This window comes from Neofelis nebulosa, chromosome 2 (genome assembly GCF_028018385.1).
Source record: "Neofelis nebulosa isolate mNeoNeb1 chromosome 2, mNeoNeb1.pri, whole genome shotgun sequence".
Classification (NCBI taxonomy): Eukaryota; Metazoa; Chordata; class Mammalia; order Carnivora; family Felidae; genus Neofelis; species Neofelis nebulosa.
This window is the reverse complement of record NC_080783.1, coordinates 188,889,542-188,905,191: the sequence shown is the minus strand read 5'-3', so window position 1 is coordinate 188,905,191 and position 15,650 is coordinate 188,889,542. Positions and strand designations below refer to the sequence as shown.

General features: G+C 44.9%; 1 protein-coding gene across 2 annotated transcripts; it reads right to left on the bottom strand.

Moving 5' to 3' along the window:
* Positions 1-7,954: 7,954 nt before the first annotated feature.
* Positions 7,955-14,822, bottom strand: SVBP (small vasohibin binding protein). Of its 2 annotated transcripts, none has more exons than XM_058717784.1 (3): positions 14,702-14,822; positions 13,741-13,881; positions 7,955-8,395 (listed from the first exon to the last, which is right to left on the bottom strand). In XM_058717784.1, exons 2-3 carry the CDS (start codon positions 13,852-13,854, stop codon positions 8,309-8,311), a joined length of 201 nt encoding a protein of 66 aa, XP_058573767.1. In that variant the 5' UTR covers positions 13,855-13,881; positions 14,702-14,822; the 3' UTR covers positions 7,955-8,308. The 2 variants fall into 2 exon arrangements, with proteins under 2 accessions (XP_058573767.1, XP_058573768.1); XM_058717785.1 differs by having other exon boundaries at positions 13,741-13,899; positions 14,702-14,782.
* Positions 14,823-15,650: the final 828 nt, after the last annotated feature.

Sequence of the window (15,650 nt, the reverse complement as noted above, 5' to 3'; positions counted from 1 at the left end):
TGTCTCCTGTGTGCTAGATACGTGTGCCTCGAACCAGAGCAAACCACGATAGGGCCAGTGGCCTTCATTTCTTCCTCTTTACTCAGGGTTCCGAATCCCTTGGGGACAATAGCTGTGTCATACAGAACAGAATTCTTTCCAAGGTAAAGTTGGGTTGGGTTTGAGTTCCAGCTCGGTTACCGGCTGGGTGATGTTGTGTACTAAGGTCAATCCCTTGGAGTGGGGTGAAACCCTTTAGCATTGGTACAGTCTCCACCTTGGCCTGATCCTTATTACTCCAGGGCGCGGGGGTGAGGGGGTGTGGGGGGTGCTTATTAAAGCATTTCTTAAACTTGCAGATTGGTTCAGTAGAGCAGAGCTAATCACAGGACAGTCATGCTGCCCAGTGTGAATGTATACAGGATTTTGTAACTTAAAATTCTATATTTCGACAGTCAAAGCTTCTGCCTTTTGCTTCAGTTAGAGATTAGACACATTGGCAGCTTGAAGGCGTCACCTGGTTCCCATCTGGTTTTTTCCTCAACTATAAAATACTAACCTCTAGATATTCAGATGCTACTTCATATTTTTTTTTTTAAGTTTATATATTTACTGAGAGAGAGAGAGAAAGTGAGTACCAGCAGGGGAGGGGCAGAGAGAGGGAGAGACAGAATCCCAAGTAGGCTGCGGGCAAAGCCCAACCTGGGGCTCGAACTCCAGAATCGTGAGATCATGACCTGAGCTGAAGTCAAGGGTCAGACACTTAACCGACCGAGCCACCCAGGCACCCCACACTTCATATTCTAAAATCCAAATTGAATAAAAATAAAGAATATTGTATGGAACCTTAAAGTTGCCCCTCACAAAGAATTTAGGCCCGAAGGCAGTGACTCCCCAGCACGGCCTCTGGGCCATCTACCTTCAAGCAGTATACCAAAGGATTGTTGGCTGGCTTGGCCCCTTCCCCAACTCTGGCGCCAGAGAACCTTTTACCTCAGATCCAATTTCTTGGTTTGCAGAACAATGTATTTGGTAAATAGGTAGGAAGTCTAAAATTAGATTTTAAAAATAACCATCTGGTGAATCACACTGCCAGGATCTGGCTTTGAAGGAGCAGGTCGCGCCCTCCTCGTCCCTCCTGCTCTCCATTCATATCTGTTAGATCATTTATATTTTTTCACGGGTAGATGAATATGTCTGTGTGCCACCAGATTTTAGGCTCCTTCAGTTCGCATGTTTTTATTTCTGCTGTTTGCCACAGTGCCCGGCACTCAGAAACGTTTGCTTTGCAGGTGAATTGATTTTGTTGTGCATTCTAGCAAATTAGATCCAAGATTACTATAATGTAGTAAGAACCTTACAAATATACATCTATATACCCGTACAAATGCATGATGTCCTTGGTCCTACACCCTTATTTCAGAGATGCTACGCTTCATCAGAATATTTTAGGAAATCCAGTTTGAGAACGGTCTTCACATACGCTCTTAGAGGCCAGCACGTAGCACAGTGCCTAGACATAGCAGGTGCTCCAAAAATACTTGTATTCTGAACCAACCAAATCTAGTCCCAAAAATCTACTATTGAAGATTAGCCAATGATGTTTTTTTCCTGGAGCCACGTTATTTATCAGATTTGGCCTCCAATGACTTCTGGCTTTTTCTAAAATTTTCAACTACATTCAAAACAAGATGCAGTCTGAAAGAGGATTTCTGTGTCCATTTTGAGCCATAGCAGCAGAGTTAAAATAAATAGGCAGACCCCCCCCCAACCTGTCCAAAAGGGGCTGTTTGGAGCAGGAAAGTACCCATTTGAATATGTAAATTGTGCTTCGCTTAGGACAATAATAATTCATACTTCATTGTCTCAAACTCAAGTTTAGGTTAGTGACACAAGGATAGTTATAGGTCAACGGGAAGCCTCTAGATTTCACAGAGGTGATGCGTGCTTCCTTCCAACCACATGGAGGGATGGCTGCCCTTCTACACTGGTTCCAGGGACTCAGGCTGCTAATGCTAATCTTGCAGGCCTTCCTCAGTTAGGAATAAAAATTTTAAAGTAGAATAGCTAAAATAGGACATTGTTCTAAAGTAAAATAAAATTGGGGCGCCTGGGTGGCTCAGTCGGTTAAGCGGCCGTCTTTGGCTCAGGTCATGATCTTGCGGTCCGTGAGTTCAAGCCCCGCGTCGGGCTCTGTGCTGACAGCTCAGAGCCTGGAGCCTGTTTCAGGTTCTGTGTCTCCCTCTCTCTGACCCTCCCCCGTTCATGCTCTGTCTCTCTCTGTCTCAAAAATAAATAAACGTTAAAAAAAATTTTTTTTTAAAATAAAGTAAAATAAAATTAATAAAAAAATAAATAAAATGTTTTTTTTTTTTTTAACGTTTTTTATTTATTTTTGGGACAGAGAGAGACAGAGCATGAACGGGGGAGGGGCAGAGAGAGAGGGAGACACAGAATCGGAAACAGGCTCCAGGCTCCGAGCCATCAGCCCAGAGCCTGACGCGGGGCTCGAACTCACAGACCGCGAGATCGTGACCTGGCTGAAGTCGGACGCTTAACCGACTGCGCCACCCAGGCGCCCCTAAAATGTTTTAACATAGAACAGCTCTCAGGAACAAGTGGAAAGTCCAAGACTTTAAAAATAAAAATATGCTTCTTAGGGTGCCTGGGTGGCTCAGTTGGTTAAGCACCCGACTTTGGCTCAGGTCACGATCTCGAAATTTGTGAGTTCGAGCCCCGCGTCAGGATCTGTGCTGACGGGTCGGAGCCTGGAGCCTGCTTCGGATTTGGTGTCTCCCTCTCTCTCTCTCTCTCTCTCTGCCCCTCCCCTGCTTGTGCTCTGTCCATCTCTGTCTCAAAAATAAATTAACATTAAAAAAATAATAAATGAAAATATGCTTCTCAGATGAGCACCTGAAGTCAGAGGGGTTGGTTCTTGATTCCAGGCAGCTCTACTTCTCCCCTCGGGATAGAGTATAGATTTCCCTTCTAGCCCCCCCTGAGCTATCCTGTGCCCAAGGAGCAGGATCAAGTGACTGAGAATTCTGGGACTATTTATTTATTTAAGCTCTGTGACCTTGAGTGACCCATTTCCTTAACTGTAAAATGGAGTATTTACTTCCTCTCTGGGTTGCTTTGTGAATTAAATGCAACACATAAGATAACTAGAATAGGGGATGGCACGTAATAAGTGTTAAATAAAAGTTAGATCTCTCCTCTCTCTCTCTAGGCTTTCTCCCTTCCCGTTATACACCTCTCCATTTAAAATAACAGTAATAATAACAATTAACATTTATTTAGTCCTTTCTATGTGTCAGGAATTGTTCCTTGCACTTTACTCTTTCACTTAATCCACCATACAACCCAATGGCATGGTGACTGTAGGCTTAAGGTCAGCACTTCTCAAAGTCTGGTCCACGGACCCCTGGAGTTCCTGAGACCCTTTCAGGCTTAAAACTATTTCCTTTTTCTTTTTCTTTTTTCTTTCTTTCTTCTTTTTTATTTATTTTTGAGAGACAGAGAGAGATAGAGCATGAGCAGGGGAGGGGCAGAGAGAGAGGGAGACACAGAATCTGAAGCAGCTACAGGCTCTGAGCTGTCAGCACAGGACCCAATGCAGGGCTCAAACTCACAAGCCTCGAGATCATGACCTGAGCCGAAGTCAGATGCCCAACCGACTGAGCCACTCAGGCGCCCCAAAACGATGATGGCGAACAAAACAAAAAAAATCTCACTTAAGAATGTCTTTGATAAAGCGGTAAAAATTATTCTTTTTATTAGAGCTTGACCCTTGAGTATACATCTTTTTAAAACAATTTTTTTTAATGTTTTTTATTTATTTTTGAGACAGGGAGAGGCAGAGCATGAACAGGGGAGGGGCAGAGAGAGGGAGACACAGAATCTGAAACAGGCTCCAGGCTCTGAGCTGTCAGCACAGAGCCCGACGCGGGGCTCGAACTCACGGACCGGGAGATCATGACCTGAGCCGAAGTCGGCCGCTTAACTGACTGAGCCACCCAGGCGCCCCTACATCTTTTTAATATTCTGTGCAACAGTGGAAGGCACGGGTAAAGAACTCCATACTGATATTATGATGGTTGTCTCCAGGAAAAGCACTGCTTTTAGTTTGAGCTGAGCTAGCTGCATTTCTTGTAAAATACCAAAGGGTGACTGACAAACTAGGGTTGTTCAGACTTGGTTTTCTTTTTTTTTTTTTTTTTTTTTAAATTTTTTTTTTCAACGTTTTTTATTTATTTTTGGGACAGAGAGAGACAGAGCATGAACGGGGGAGGGGCAGAGAGAGAGGGAGACACAGAATCGGAAACAGGCTCCAGGCTCCGAGCCATCAGCCCAGAGCCTGACGCGGGGCTCGAACTCACAGACCGCGAGATCGTGACCTGGCTGAAGTCGGACGCTTAACCGACTGCGCCACCCAGGCGCCCCCAGACTTGGTTTTCTTGAAATACGAGCTGAGACTGTCACTTCATGAAACAAGTTTTTGTTACCAAGGGTAAAATTTGAGCTTTTCAATGACTTTTTGAACACTTGTATCTAGTACCGTGGGCTTGACAGCTTTCCAGTACTCAAAGACTCTTCTGATGAGATCAGTGGGGATATTGATGAAAATGTATTTTTAATGGTATATAACAAAATGTGTAAACATTTGGAAGATCTGCATAAGTCAGTGAAGCGGTATTTTCTAAATGATCCGCGCCAGATGTTACAAGATCATGCATGAATAAGTGATCCAAAGGGCAAGAGTCAAAGACCAGTGGATTTTAATGTAACACAGTACAAAAAGTTAATATGGTATCAGATTTCAAGTTGCAACTAGCCTTTAAGAAACTACCACCCGCTGAATTTTGGTATTTGTAACAAAGAAGAACATCTAAAATGATCATTAAAATACCCCTCTCTTGGGGCGCCTGGGTGACTCAGTCGGTTGAGTGACCGACTTCGGCTCAGGTCATGATCTCACGGTTTGTGAGTTCGAGCCCCGTGTCGGGCTCTGTGCTGACAGCTCAGAGCCTGGAGCCTGCTTCGGATTCTGTGTCTCCCTCTCTCTCTGCCCCAACCCCACTCATGTGCTGTCTCTCTCTGTCTCAAAAATAAATAAAACATTAAAAAAAAAATACCCCTCTCTTTTTCAACTACATATCAATGTGAGGCCAGATTTTCTTCACACAGTTTAACCAAAACAATATGAGAATGCAGAATGCGGAAGCAGATATGAGAAACCAGCTCCTTTCCTGTAAGCTGGGTGTGAGATTTGCAAAAATGTAAAACAATGCTGCTCTTCTCACTCAATGATTCTTTATTTTGGAAAAGTATTTTTTTCACAAAAGTTATTTCAAAAATACTCATTTAAAATGAGAAAAATCAACCACAGGTTAACATAAATAACAAAAACAAAAGCCCTCCATTTTTAGAGTATAAAGAAATCTGAGACTGAAATGTCTGAGATTCACTGACTTAGGGAGACAAAAACTTGTCCAATGTTCATAGAGTTAGTAAGCGGGGGACCCAAGCGTCAAGCAGTCTGACTTCCCAAGTCAGTGTTCTCATGAATTTTTTTTTTTTAATTTGTTTTTCAACGTTTTTAAATTTATTTTTGGGACAGAGAGAGACAGAGCATGAACGGGGGAGGGGCAGAGAGAGAGGGAGACACAGAATCGGAAACAGGCTCCAGGCTCCGAGCCATCAGCCCAGAGCCTGACGCGGGGCTCGAACTCACAGACCACGAGATCGTGACCTGGCTGAAGTCGGACGCTTAACCGACTGCGCCACCCAGGCGCCCCGATGAATTTTTAAAACAAATTTTAACGTTTTATTTTTTGAGAGACAGTGCGAGCAGGAGAGGGGCAGAGAGAGTGGGAGACACAGAATCCGAAGCAGCCTCCAGGCTCTGAGCCGTCAGCACAGAGCTCGATGTAGGTCTCAAACCTACGAACGCGAACCAGGAGATCATGACCTGAGCCGAAGTTGGACGCTCAACCGACTGAGCCACCCAGGCGCCCCTCATGAATTTTTTGATGCAGAACTTCAAAAACATGTCTTACCTCTGAGAAACCGGGAGTAGATCCCCTCAGGGTTAGGGAATCCCAGGCAGGGAAGCAGATACAAGGTGCTCCCAGTTTCACTGATTGTGCTCGCAAGAGCCTTAGCGTTCAACGCTATTCCAATTAGAGACTCAGAGGCCTCTGGAACCTTTACCTGAGGCAGATGAAACTTCTTTCCCTTTAAGTTGTGAATAAAAAGATGACTCAGTCTTGCCTCACAAGACTCAAACTTTTTTTTTTGCCACAACCTACAGTAATAAGGAACTTTTCCCTCCAATGCAGCTGACGCTTTCAGAAGTACACATAAACCTGAAACAAAAGCTTCATGAAACAGTATCTTTACCATATGATATTTTTGAATCTATTATTTCATTAAAAAGACAAGCGGGTCATAATTCATTAAATGGATTTTACAACCACCTGCAGTTTGAAAAATTGCAACACTACAGTATTTCTCTTGGATGGAAGATATCGGGCTGACATGTTAATACAGGCAATTCCCTACTAAGGATCAGAATCTTTCCGACCAATGCTCATGTATTACTTGGTTATTTGACATTTGAAACATTTCCCGTGAAACAAGATGGTTGGGAAAGGAAGTAACATTCACTAAGGATCTATTACATGCGTTATCTCATTTATTACTCCAACAAATGATCCTGACCGGAAGAAAATACTCCATCACACAGATGGGAAAAATTAAGGCTCAGAGATTAGTAACTTTTCTAGTGTAGTAGAATTTGACCCCAAGACACTTGACTCCCCAAAATGTGCTTTGTAGCACACTACAGCATTTTCTTAGGTTTATAATCACTCACTCCAAACCCTGACTTCTTCTCCAAAAAATAAAACCAAATAATCCCTATTCAACCCAAATTGAGCAGGATATTATAGAGCCTAATCACCATTTATGGGGATAATCTTTGTAGAGGTCATCCTTAATTATAACTTGGGCTCTCAAAAACACATTCTCCACAGTGGTAGCAAGATTCTTATACCCCGCAAATTCCCCAGTTGACTCCTAAAACAAGCCACAGCAAATGGGAACAGAATTCTCAGTGATTTCAGAGGCAGCAGGGAGACAAAGAGGAGATGGGGACTGCTTGAGACACCCCCAAGGCCAGTAGGGGAAATCTAGGCATTTCCAGGGTAGAGACTTAAGGAGGTAGAGTCTGGCTCCTTTGCCCTGACTAGGTCTACTTCATTTCCATACATATTCCCACTGTCTTGACATCCCTTTCCCTACTCCCCAGGAGTATCTGGGGAGAAAGAAAAACGCTCCTTTTGCTCAGCTTTAAGAGAACTCTGTTGCTAAAGCTGAAGTATGAACCACCATTCCTGATACAAGTGCCTGAAGCAGAAATAACTTTACACTCCGATACTTAAAGATGGCAGGTGGAAGGATGGGTAGGTGAGTGGTTCTTGAGGAACCAGTCTGAATATGCCCATCGCAAACCCGTTTCCAGGCCTGATAAAGTGGTTCCCGGAATGAAAAGCAAAAAGCACCCGCACACTCTCCCTGCTGGTGCAAGCCTGCTGCTAACTGTCCATCACGAGGTCAGAGGAATCCTAGCTGTGGCCCTCCACCCCGAGTGTTGGCTCACGTGGGAGTGAAGCGTCACGTATTTATGTCCGTGTGGCTGAAAACTCAGGAGCTGTTGGGTGTGCTGGGCTCTCGCCCCAGGAAGAAGAACTGGAAGCACTGACTTTCTCTTCCCTCCTCCCTTCCACTTCCTCCCCAAGGACGAAGGGTTGCCTCTGCTCACCTCAACCTGTCTTACCTATTACATTCTTCCTTTTTATTAATTTTTATTGGTTTAAATTCAAGTTAGTTAACACATAGTGTTATCACATCCTTTCTGACTCCACGGTCTATGGCTAGGCACCCCCTGCCCCCAAGCTAAAGTGAGCAAACGAACATTTTATCAGTCTTTTATTTATATTTTTGGAGAAGATCTACAGTTTCACGAGAAACACTGATTTTTTTCTCAAACAAGAGAAAAAAGTTTAAAAAAAAAAAAGAAATCTAGGGTCTAGTGTCTTAGAAGAATAAAACAAGTCTCTTCAGCAAGCATCGGGCCAATTCAGACGGGAGTAACCAGTGAAGCAGGAGTCACACACAGGAAGTTCACATTTACCCAGTTTTAGGAAGAACCCAGATGTCGTCTTGTCTGGTTCTGTAAGGTTCCAAGTAGACCGGCTCAGCCTAAAACTGGCAACAAGCTGACCAGCACAGCCTCCGGGGGCCGTGTCGTTTGGACACGGGTGGCTCACTCTCCGGGAGGCTGCATCTGTTTACAGAACTCATCGAACTGCTGCTGCTCCAGCTCTGTCATGACTCGGTTGAGGGCATAGATCTGAAGGGAGAAGCCGACATGTTAGCAGACGAGGCAGCTGCTTAAGCAGACACCACAGGCTGGGTCAGGGGCAGATGCCGGGCCTGGGGCAATAACGCAGGGACAGTGACAACGGAGCACAAGAGACGGCTACTGATTCCATCTGGAGCATGAGGAGAGAAGCAGGCAGGTGGCTTGATCTGGCTTTTGAAGCTTCAGTAGGATCTGGACAAGCAGGGAAGAAAGGACATACTAGGGGGCGGGCAGAGGGTGGTGTGACGGAATGAACAGAATGGAAGAGTACAGGATTAGTTCTGGAACCTTCACCTATGCTAATATGAAGGATATTACAGCGTGTGGGGAGGTGGAGAAAGCACTGAGGATGTTGGAGCCTTAAATGCCCTGCCGAGGCATCTGGACTTTGGCCAGACTCTGGAGAGCCAGCAAGATTAGTGCGCAGGGGAGCAACCCGATTGTATCTCTGCTTTGGGAAAGATAACTAGAGACCATGTGAGGGATCAAGTCGGGGAAAAAGAGATTACAGGCCCCTTAGGAGGCATCATCACAATAGTCCAGGGAGGAGGCGGCAAGAATATGACAACGTAGGGCAGGCAGCGGCGGCGGAATGAAAATCGCAAGAGACATTCTCAGGTGAAAGGTGGGGCATCTACCTCATTCCTCACCTTTATCCTTGTGGTGCTGATCTGTCCACTAAAGAACAGAAACATCATAAAACGCCCCCAGTTGTAAAAGAGAAAAATGAAGGAGTGTGTTTGTGTGTGGGGGCGGGGGGATGTAACTTGGATCAATTTAAGAGAAGACAAGAAAGGGGGAAAAAAGAAACCGAGCAGTGAGACAAATAGAAAACACAAAATAAAGAGCAGAAAAGGCAACCAAATGTGTAAGACAGGATCACTAACCATGCAAGATGGTTCTTTGAAAGCAGTAGAGAAAATCCTGCAAACCTATGACAGGGTGAACGGAGATAAAAAGGGGGAGACACAAACATGACTGGCATCAAAAAGAAAAGATAATCACTGATCTAATGGAGACTAACTCCAAGTATTATGAACTTTGTGTCAATAAGTTTGAAAACTTAAAATGAAATAAATTCCTGCAAAGAGTAAAATGATCAAAACTGACTACATAGAAAGGGTGAATGATCCTACAGTCCCCCCATGTGTCTACTGTGGTGAGACCCTATAATCTCTAAGGAAAATGGGAATCCCACACAGTGATGAAGACAGTTACAAGCAACACAAATGATTATCAAAAAGCAGAATACTGATGGTTAAGGGGCACCTGGGTGGCTCAGTCGGTGAAGCGTCTGACTTCGGCTCAGGTCACGATCTCGCGGTTCACGAGTTCAAGCCCTATATCGGGCTCTGTGCTGACAGCCCAGAGCCTGGAGCCTGCTTCAGATTCTGTCTCCCTCGCTCTCTGCCCCTCCCCCACTCGTGCTCTGTCTCTCTCTCTCTAAAATAAAAACTTTAAAAAAGCAGAATACTGATGGTTAAAATGGTTAGCTTTTAGGTTATATGCTTTACCACAATGAAAATAAATGCATAGATCTGAATAGTTAAAAAAAAAAAAAAAAAGCAGCAGCAGCAGAGTGAAGACAGCCAGTCACAGAACGTAGTAACATATATAAAAATTCAGAAACATGCACAACTAGATAGTATACCTTTAGGCCACAAAGTATTACTTGGGGGTACATAGCGGAAGAGTAAATTAGTACAGAACAGCAAGGGCACGATCGGCATAAAATCAAGGAATTAGGCCATGGGTTGGGGACAAGACCAGAGTGGGGCCCGAGAAGCTTCCAAGTTCCTGGTCATGTTCTATTTCTTCAGTTGGGTGGTAGGCACAGGGTTGTTTTATTCATCTCCTTTAAGTTGCACACATTATATATACATATGAATACACATACTTCTTATATATTATATGTAGATTAGATATAGATCTATAGATATAGGTATCATATATTTGAACCTCGGCTTCATCCGTTCATGCTTTACTGAGCATTTTAATCTGCATCTGACTGAACTGGGGACTAAGAAGGATATGAAGTAGCTTCTTGGAGACCAGAAGGCAGACTGGTAGAAGGGAAAATAAAATAAGCAGAGAAAGAAGGGACTCAAAATAGGTCAGCAGGTCTGAGCCAAGGAATGAAAGACTTTTGAGAAGGAAAGAGTCGCTAACAGTGTCAAATGCTGCTTCACAGCCACATGTGCCCTCTGTTCCCATTTATCCCCCACATCGCTCCATCACATCGAACATTCTAGAATGTGCCATCTTTGTAGAACTGAATGGAAACTGTGTCTCCTTTTCCCCGCAAGGGTCTTGCCATTTCTATCTTAAGAGACTACATCCCAGGCAGCACAGATAAAGCGAACAGCAAGGTCACTGTGGGGCAAAGCAAAAAGCAGGAGCCAAAGGTCAGATTTAGCTGGCAGTCCTGCCCCTCAATCCCTCAGTAACTAGGGTTCTGTGCTTTAAAGTGAGGATAATACCTTCTACTTCACAAAGTCACATATCCTCTATCTCTTCCTTATGCCAGGCAGGATTTACAAAGGTCAGAATAATGGGAGGAGTAATAAGCCCTAGTGTGAGGATACACGTGGTCATGCACGTGCGGGCTGGCCCCATGCCTGGGAATGTTACATTTCAATATTCCAATATTCCACTGCAGCATATCACCATAAACACGATCAGTCCTTCAATTCAGAATCCGCACAAGTAAAAGCAGGCCAAGTGCCTGGAAGCACCCGGTCTCTGCTAACAACCTGCTGCCATTTACTGCGTGCTCTCTCGGTGCCAGGCCCTGTGCTAAGTGCCTTACATACATTTCTGTTCCTCATGACAATCTTGGAGGTAGAGGTCATCATCCTCGTACTAAGGGGGGGACTGAGGTTCAGAGAGATGAAGCATCTTGTCCAAGGTCCCATGGGAAGAACTGGGGTTCATAGAGGAGCGGGGATTTAGAGTTGGACTAATAAATCTAACCTGTGGAACCTCACCAGAAGGATGTCAATAAGGACAAGAATGTCCCTGACAGCATCTTTCCTTACAGTGTGCACAAAGGACGGTTGCCTCAGACTGTTTCTTAGAGCAACCCTCCAACTGTTCCCCAGAGCGCAATGCAATAAGAACATCTGGGGCCTGGATCCAGGTGGGGATGGGGAGGTGAAGAAGGGGAGAATAATTTGTTAGAATCCAAGTCCACAGCCCTCAGGCGGTCAGTCTTAACCCAAAGGTAGATTTCTGTTTATGGATTAACTTCAAACACTCTATTATACAGTTTACTTAGTATAAAGCGCCTCCCCCAATGAATGCAGCTCCACGAAGGCAGGCATTCTTCTCCGCCTGGTCCAGTCATGGGTCTCAAGCTCCTGCAACGGCGCCTGGCACCTACTAGCAGCTCAGGACTTAATGAACGGATCAAATCAACAAAAATGTGAAGTCTTTCGCTATCAAGTAGGAAAAGAAGTGAGGAATGAGAACCCTCTTACACTGCTAATGCACACTGTATCACCTCTTTGACAGCAATCTGGCAATGTCTAGTACAACGGAAATATCCACAGCCATTCTACTTCTAGTTATAGATGCTCTACGGAAATTCTAGCACAGGTGCCAAAGCATCTATGACATCGAAAAGTTTTTCACTACAGTAATATCTGTAGTAGTAAAAATCTACAAGTAATTTAAATGTTCATTACTGGAAGAATGGGTAAATATACCCAAGTGGATTCATAAAACAGACTACTGTATCTCTTTTTCTCCTATGCTCATTTCTTTTGTTTCTTAACCTAAGAAACAGACTCTTAACTATAGAGAACGAATTGATGGTTATCAGAGAGGAGGTTGGGGTGGGGGGGATGGGTCAGGTGGATAATGAGCACCGGGTGATGTATGGAAGTGTTCAATCACTACATTGTACACCTGAAACTAATATTACACTGTAAGTTAACTGGAATTTAAATAAAAAGTCAAAAAATAAAATAAAATAGATTACTGTAAGCAGTGATGAGGAATAAACTACATTATTATAATAACATGAATAGTCCTAAAAAACATAATGTAGGCAAAGGGTCAAATAAAACACAGAATTTTATTTTTTACTTATTTATTTTTCTTTTTTTAAAGGAGGATTTTGTCAGGTTTTAATTTTTTTTAATGTTTACTTATTTTTGAAAGAGAGACAGAGAGAGAGCATGAGTGTATGAGTAGGGGAGGGGCAGAGAGAGAAGGAGAGAGAATCCTAAGCAGGCTCCACACTGCCAGCACAGAGCCCAACGTGGGGCTTGAACTCACGAACTGTGAGATCATGACCTGAGTTGAAGTCAGATGCTTCACCAACTGAGCCACCCAGGTGCCCCTACTTATTTATTTTTTGATAATTTTTTTTAAGATTTTATTTTTAAGCAATCTCTATGCCCAACATGGGGCTTAAACTCACACCCCCGAGATCAAGAGTTGTACACTCTACTGACCAAGCCAGCCGGGTGTCCCAAAACACAGAATTTTATTAATATAAAATTTTAAAACACAAAAGAACATTGTATATTGCTCAAGGATATCTATTAATATATTTGAGTGTAAAAGCATAAAACATTATAATGGTTGCCCACAGAAAGGGAAAAAGGGTGTTAAGACAGGAATGGACAAAGAGGACTTCAAATTCATATGTAATTTTTATTTATCTGAAAGGCTCCAGGCGAGTATGACAAAATATTAATCACCACCAATCTGGGGTGCTGAGTACGCAGGTGTCTGTTATAACAGTCTGCTCTTCCGTATTTTTTAATGTCTCAAAAAAGGAACAAATAAAATGACTAGAAAGAGGGAAGACAGTGCAGCAAGCTTTCTTATGATATTAAATACTAAAAAAAAAAAAACCCTACATGTCTGGATGTGTTCCAACAAAGGTAGTGTCAACAGTCTAGCTTTTCATTCTCAAGTTGATTGTGTCGACTGAACAAAGGAACAGGTCTGGTGGCTATAGGACCTGGGCCTCTTCTGGTTATGAGCAGCTAGCTGCTCCCCGGCCAAATCCCGAACATCTGTGCTAGCGGGTATCCAACACTTGTTGTCTCACTCTGACCCCTCCCTCACACGTCCCTTCTGTTTTTCCTTTCTTCCTTGCAGAAAGGCTCTGCACCAGGAATCACGTGGGGACAGTCAGGGCTCTGACAGTAACCTGGCAAGAGACTCTGGGCTGCCACTCCATCATTCTGGACCTCGATCTCCTCCCAGGAGAGCACCTGCTTTCCTGGAGGCACAACTGCATCACAGTTCTCTCTCCTGTCTCTATTCCAGCATCATCTCCAGCAGACCACAGGTATACTCGCCCATCTTTATCTCACCTCTGCTCTTTGTCTTTGCTTCAGCTCCTGCTGGGCTGATTTCTGCTTGGCCTTCTCCACTCTGCTGACAGGTTCTTTAACTTTGGATTTTTCTTTGCGGGCAGGTGGATCCATGACTTGGCTTCTGAACGCTTCCTAGCTCTGATGATGCAGAAGAGACTGATGAACAACAGAAAGAAAGAAGGAAAGAAAAGAAAAAAGAACTGCCGGTCACTTCCCTAACAATCCCTGAGCTCAGCCCCTTCCTTTGACAGGGAAGGCAGAGTGGCCCGGTAAAAAGGGTGCTGGATTTGGTGGACTAAGACTGAATCCCACCGCCATGACCTTGCTGGGCGTCACTGGGCGAACCGTTATAATATTCTATTTTTCTGTATTTTTAAATTTATAAGAAAAAGAAAAAGCAAGAAATGAATAAAACTAATATAAGGAGGGAAGAGAGTTCACCAAACTTTCTCCTGATATTAAATACTTAAAATCCCCTCCCCACTCTGAGCCTGTTTCCTGTCTGCAAAATGGGCCAACAGCCACATTCCCTGCCTCCTTCCAAGGCCTGCGGCGTCAGGATCAAGCCAGAGGACCTCTGAAACGTTCATACACGGCAGCGCGGTTCTGTGGGGACACCGCGGCCCGGCGGGGCCGGCCCACGCCTCGGAGCTGGTCGGCGGGGAGGCCCGGGCCTCGCGCGGTCTCCGGCCTCCGACCCGGCGCCTTCCCACGCCCCGCCGGCCCGACAGTTACGGCCCCCCTCCGCCGAAGGGTCCCGCCTCCCGCCGCTCCGCCCGGGCCCGCGGCCCAAGCCCGGCCCCGGGGTACGCCTCCCCGCCCGCCGCTGCCCTCTCCGGGGGCAAGATGGCGGCGAGCAGCGGCCCGGAGTCGCCGCTGGCCCTTCTCGCCTCGGGACTCCGGGGCCCGGCCGCGACGCCGTGCAAGACCCCACGCGGACACCCCCGCCTTTCCCTACCTCCCGGCTTGGACTCGCGAGCCCGCCGCGCCTAGGATTGGGCAGGGCCGGGGGCGGGGCCGAGAGGCGGGGCGGTGGGGCTGGCGCGCTCTGAGGCCCCGCCCCCGGGAGAGCCGCGCGTGCGCAGAGAGCACATCTGGCCATTCCCAAGTCGTTCCAGAGTGTGAGCTCTGGGGCAGGGGCGGGGGGTGACTAGCAAAAGCTTTCCCTGGGATATTTTCTGGGACAGCTACTAGGCTTTGAAGAGTGAGATCTCAAGCCGGGACGAGAATTGTTAACTTCCTGGCCTTCACTATTCTTAATTCGAAAAGTGGGGATGGTGACCGCCGCCTTCTTGGTTTACAGGCTCGTTAAGAAGACCAAGGGAGGGAGGTCCTGCTGGCCACAGTGTTTGGAAAAAGGAAATCAGGACAGAAATGTAAATAACCAATATAAACATAGAGAAACGTTCAAGCTCATCGATAATACATAATTTTACATTTTTTTATAATGACAATTTTACAGTCATTTAAAATAATTTTACAAATCAAAATAGCTGGTCATCGTTTCTCATTTATTAGATTAGAAGGATTGAAGAAAATGGTAGGTAAATGACAACAGAAATCTTGTTCAGTCTAATCGTAATAATAATAGTAATAATAATAATGATAATGGCTGCCTCACACACTGTTCTTAGAGCTTCACATTTATTAACTCATTTATTCCTGTTGATAAGTATGTATGACAATGTACATGCATAGTACCATGTTGTTATCCCCATTTTACAGGTAAGGGAACAGAGGCACAGAGAAGTTAAATGACTTGTCCATGGTCACACAGCTAGTAAGTACCCCAGCAAGTATTTCAGCCAGGATTTAGGATAGGAAATGGCTTATCCAGAGAAAGACGCAGCCATGTAGACCCCCTACTTTTGTTCCTCTAAGGACTAGGCAAGAATTGAAACAATTGA

Bases quoted from the DNA above. Each gene is read 5' to 3' on its own strand.
- SVBP (XM_058717784.1), bottom strand. From the start codon at position 13,854: ATGGATCCACCTGCCCGCAAAGAAAAATCCAAAGTTAAAGAACCTGTC. The intron at 8,396-13,740 runs GTGAGATAAAGA...TTCTCCCTTCAG, and splicing joins AGCAAAGACAAAGAGCAGAG to ATCTATGCCCTCAACCGAGT.